Source organism: Dendrobates tinctorius, unplaced genomic scaffold (genome assembly GCF_039654945.1).
Source record: "Dendrobates tinctorius isolate UK_male_01 unplaced genomic scaffold, ASM3965494v1 ptg000073l, whole genome shotgun sequence".
Classification (NCBI taxonomy): domain Eukaryota; kingdom Metazoa; phylum Chordata; class Amphibia; order Anura; family Dendrobatidae; genus Dendrobates; species Dendrobates tinctorius.
In genome coordinates, this window is record NW_027361741.1 from 25,987,501 (window position 1) to 25,992,340 (window position 4,840).

The 4,840-nt window shown below is 54.2% G+C and overlaps 1 protein-coding gene across 2 annotated transcripts in view; it reads right to left on the reverse strand.

The window, feature by feature from the left end:
- Window positions 1–3,851, reverse strand: part of MN1 (MN1 proto-oncogene, transcriptional regulator) — a 66,566-nt gene extending 62,715 nt beyond the window's left edge. The window contains exon 1 of one of the 2 annotated variants that reach the window (XR_012233611.1): window positions 20–3,851. Coding sequence is in view for 1 of the 2 variants with exons in the window: in XM_073582689.1 (XP_073438790.1) it covers window positions 20–3,437 (3,418 nt within the window). In the remaining variant the exon portion in view is untranslated. The remainder of the gene's footprint in view (window positions 1–19) is intronic. The other variant, XM_073582689.1, reaches the window with a different exon arrangement.
- Between the last annotated feature and the right edge of the window lie 989 nt (window positions 3,852–4,840).

The window sequence follows — 4,840 nt, forward strand, 5'->3', positions numbered from 1 at the left end:
TATAATTAAATGTATATACCTTCTTTGTTGGGTTGTTGGCTCTTTGATTTATCCCAAGGTGTAATAGATTTATCGTCGTCTTCTCCCTCCATCAATGATTTCTCATTAGGCATGTACCAGGTAGAATTATGCTCTGCCATAAGAGAGTCAAGGTCTATCGTACTCATGGAATTTTTGACATTGTCAGAGCAACAACTGTTCAATTCACTGTCCACATTTTGAGCAGTACAGTCAGTTTTTTTATTCTTCATCCCCAAGGGTTGGTCTTCAGAAATGCTGAACTGCTGTCTCTGAAGTTGGATCTGTGCTTGCAATATCTCTAGAGGGTGGATCTCATCCTGGGTTGATGTGCTAGTTGGAGTGCGGACCTGTTCCATCCCTGGAGTACCAGGGTGGCCAGCTCCAGTACTGCTCAACCCATAACTGTCCGGGAGAGAGGTAGTGTTATTTAGAATACTTAGACCCATTGGTTTTTGTCCATTAAGAAGTCCATGTTCGTTCCGTTGAATTTTTGGAGACCCTGTTAACAAAGGACAGTTGCTTGGTTTCGATATGTTGTTATCTGAACTAGAAGAAACTTCATCTTCGTTGCCATACGTAGTGTTGACATCTTCAGAGAAGTCAACATGAGGTGAGCTACTATCTGATTTAGTCACACTTTGAATTCCACTGTCCAAAGACGACATGAGGTCCGGTTGATCACCAAGTAGTAGCTCCCCACCTTTAGCCCAAGATGGAGAAGTCAAAGGCTTGTCATGCTGAGTCCCACCAGGCTCTACTGTATTTGCAGACTGGCCTTGTTGCCCTGGGCTGATGACAGCGCCCCCACTGTCTGCAGAATATTTATCAAAATAATTACCTGGGCTCACATGTCCACTGTCTCTTTTTCTCCTACCCCTCCCACGTCCACCACCAGTTACTGGTTTGCCATCATTGCCAGGAGTCCCATCAATATTGTAGTTTGGGGAAAGACTTGTTTCTCCCTGGGTGGGTTGGGATGCCCCATTTTGCCCTGCAGATTTGCAGTTATTATTGGAAGCACCAGGCCCCTGACTGGCTTGAGAAGAGCCCCCAGGGAAATATTCAGAATTAGTACCATTTCCACTGTTGTTATTTAGTTCATTCTCCGTTTGGCTCAGCTTTCGTTTCCCCTCGGCTTGGCTTTTTTTATTAAATGTTACATTGAGGTTTGGAGCACCTAAACTAGCAATCATATTTTGACAGGCTGTGGAAAGGGCAGCTAAACAGCTTTGTCCAAACATATTTTCTTTTGCAGTAGGTTTATTGAATGAACCTAGGGACAGTGCCCCTAATTTGCTAGCTGTGGAGCGCTGGCTTGCTTGGAAATCTGACTGAGGTTGGTAGGAACTTGGGGATGAATTTACACCTGTTGGATTATGTGGTGTTGACTGTCTATTTGATCCAACAAACGGAAAACCTGACTGCTGTCCTATACCTGGGGTTGTGAAATCTGGGGGTCCTCTCCGCTCAGTTGTAGTACTATTCATGCCCACCCCTCCACCCGGAGACTGCATTTGAGCTAAGTTAGTAATATTGTTTCCGAACTGAGAGTGCATATTTGGAGAATGTAAGGCCTGAACGTGCCCCTCTCCTGGCATCCCTAATGACTCCTGAAGACCCATCCTATTGACACCTGGCCTAAAAATCATATTTGACCCATTCTGCTGTAAATTTATATCATGGGATGCGGGATCAGCGGGAATACTTGACCCACCCATTCTCCTCTGAAGAATATCTCCTGGTGGGTGAGGTCCAGGAAACCAAGCATTTTCCTGACCCACATGTGAGTTTTGAGAGTCAAAATTACCAATCCTTCCCCCATCACGATCAAAGTTAGGCTGCGGCATGCTCCCCACTTGACCTCCATGGACAATGCTGCTTTGATTAACATCCCCGTGATGGCCCAATTGCTGTAGATTAGCCTGTCTCATTCTCTGTTGTTGGTTTCTGGAAGCCATTTGTTTAATCATCATTGCTGCGTTTTGCCGCTGTTGAATGGACTGGTGATCTGGGCCGGGGTGCTGCAATGCTGGACCAGGGGGAAAGCTTTCTGGCACTTGGGGAGTATAGTCACTTGGGAGTCCAGGATAGGTGGAAGGAGAAAGGTGACTGTCTAGGCCAGCGTTGTGAATGCTGTTGTTATTCCAGGCAGCACAGTTGTCAACACCGTGGTTATTCGGAAAGTCAAATCTGGGCCTTTTGGTAACATTCATGTAGGGGGCATCAAAGTGCTGCAATCTTTGATTTGGAGGTTGCTGTGGAGGTCCCTGCTGCATATTGAACATTGACTCCGAATAAGGATTCATATTTCTATTCTCCAGTCTTTGAATGGGGTACTCAAACTGGGAATGCTGGTTCTGCATTACTGGTCCATTGTCCGGCAGGTTTGGGTTTGAGGTACTGCCTTCTGCTTGTTGCTGCCTGGTAATTGCTGGCGGGCAAGAGTTTTGTCTGGCAAGTAAACCTGTCTGCTGTTGCTGTTGCAGGAGGGGGTGCCTGGCATTCACCGCAGGCTCCATGCCCACAGGCATTTTTCGAGCACCTCCAAACCTCTCAAAGAACACCCCGTGCTGTTGCTGTGGGTGAACCTTAGTCATGCCCACCATCCCAGGAGGTCTTGGCAAAACAGAAGCACCAGGAAAAGAACCAGCAGAAACCTGTCTCCCGGCACCATAATGCCCCTCAGAATCAGAAGGAGAAAACACAGGTACCTCAAAGTGTCCCGCAGGAGCGTCGCTGGGGTAATTGTATTCCAGTGGATCCACACCTCCTTGGTTGTGGAGTCTCCTTTGTTCCAAGGTATGAGAATCAGAAGAGGTGGATGAAGGAAGCCCATGGAAGGAGGCCGCTCGGTTGGGAGACTGGTCTAGGGGCAGGCAGGGTGCAGGGACAGCATGGTTGGAGGCAGTGGAGTTAGGGTGCTGAAACTCAGGAAGGTTACCTGTCCTCTGCTGGCCAAAGCCTTCTCCTGCCTGGTTCTCTGCCAGCTGCTCGTAGCCCTCACCAAAGGCTTGAGGATTGCCAAGATTATTGTTGTAACCCATGAGACGACCCCCGTGCAGGCAGGACGCTGAGGCATCAGCAGGACCTCCAAAGTTACCGCTGAAGTGAGGGTGATGCTGGTGAGGGTGATGCTGGTTGCTGAAGAAGCCATGCATGCCACCAGCGTGGAGCTCGGAGTGCCCCCTGGCATGGTACCCATAGGGCTCTCCGTTCATGCTGAGGTTCATGGCCATCATGGCAGGCTCGGTCATAGCTCCTATGGAGGGGTCCACAGCGGCGGCGGAGCCCCCGGAGTGGAAGGCAGGGCTCTTGTAGTGGGAGCTCATGTTCAGCCCGGGCTGGGGGAAGCTCCTGTCTCCTTGGCCGGCGCTTCTGCTATTGATCTGCGGCTCAAACTGCTCCAGCCCAAACATAATTCCACCCACCGATCAATACGTCATGACAGTCCAGACCGTGAGCGATGCTGTGTGGCCCGGCGACCGGCTCACATGGTGCAACGGGACGGGGCCCGGCCTGCTGGCAGATCGCACACCGCTCCGGGGCAGGGCACAAGTCACCGGGCACAGGACGCGCGCTGCCACTCACTCCATCCACGTCCAACTGGCTGCAACTTTCATCCGTGCCACCTGCATGGCAGGAGCTGCCCGGTGCTGCGGCGTCCGAGTCCGGTGTGAGCTCCGCACTGTGTCCTCAGCCCCACACGGCAGCAACAAGTTTTGCATTTCAGCGATGAATCGCTCACAGCGGCCGCAGCCAATGTGATCGCACGGAGGGGGCGGGGCCACGGCGCTTAAGGTGGTCCGGCCGCATCACAGCGCGGAGCATGCACCTAGCGGGCGGCGAGATAGTGCGGGAGGTGGCGGAGGGAGACGCGGCTATCTGTCCTCCTGCCTGTCCGCCCACGGCGGCGCTGCTTACAGTCAGCACCTTTGTGTCACTGGCTCTGCGCACTACAGAGCTGGACGATGCCAGACACAGCCGGGGCCGGGTAATGGGCGCTCAGCACACAACCTGTGACCAGCCGGGGCCGGGTAATGGGCGCTCAGCACACAACCTGTGACCAGCCAGGGCCGGGTAATGGGCGCTCAGCACACAACCTGTGACCAGCCGGGGCCGGGTAATGGGCGCTCAGCACACAACCTGTGACCAGCCGGGGCCGGGTAATGGGCGCTCAGCACACAACCTGTGACCAGCCGGGGCCGGGTAATGGGCGCTCAGCACACAACCTGTGACCAGCCGGGGCCGGGTAATGGGCGCTCAGCACACAACCTGTGACCAGCCGGGGCCGGGTAATGGGCGCTCAGCACACAACCTGTGACCAGCCGGGGCCGGGTAATGGGCGCTCAGCACACAACCTGTGACCAGCCGGGGCCGGGTAATGGGCGCTCAGCACACAACCTGTGACCAGCCGGGGCCGGGTAATGGGCGCTCAGCACACAACCCGTGACCAGCCGGGGCCGGGTAATGGGCGCTCAGCACACAACCCGTGACCAGCCGGGGCCAGGTAATGGGCGCTCAGCACACAACCTGTGACCAGCCGGGGCCGGGTAATGGGCGCTCAGCACACAACCTGTGACCAGCCAGGGCCGGGTAATGGGCGCTCAGCACACAACCTGTGACCAGCCGGGGCCGGGTAATGGGCGCTCAGCACACAACCCGTGACCAGCCGGGGCCGGGTAATGGGCGCTCAGCACACAACCCGTGACCAGCCGGGGCCAGGTAATGGGCGCTCAGCACACAACCTGTGACCAGCCGGGGCCGGGTAATGGGCGCTCAGCACACAACCTGTGACCAGCCAGGGCCGGTTAATGGGCGC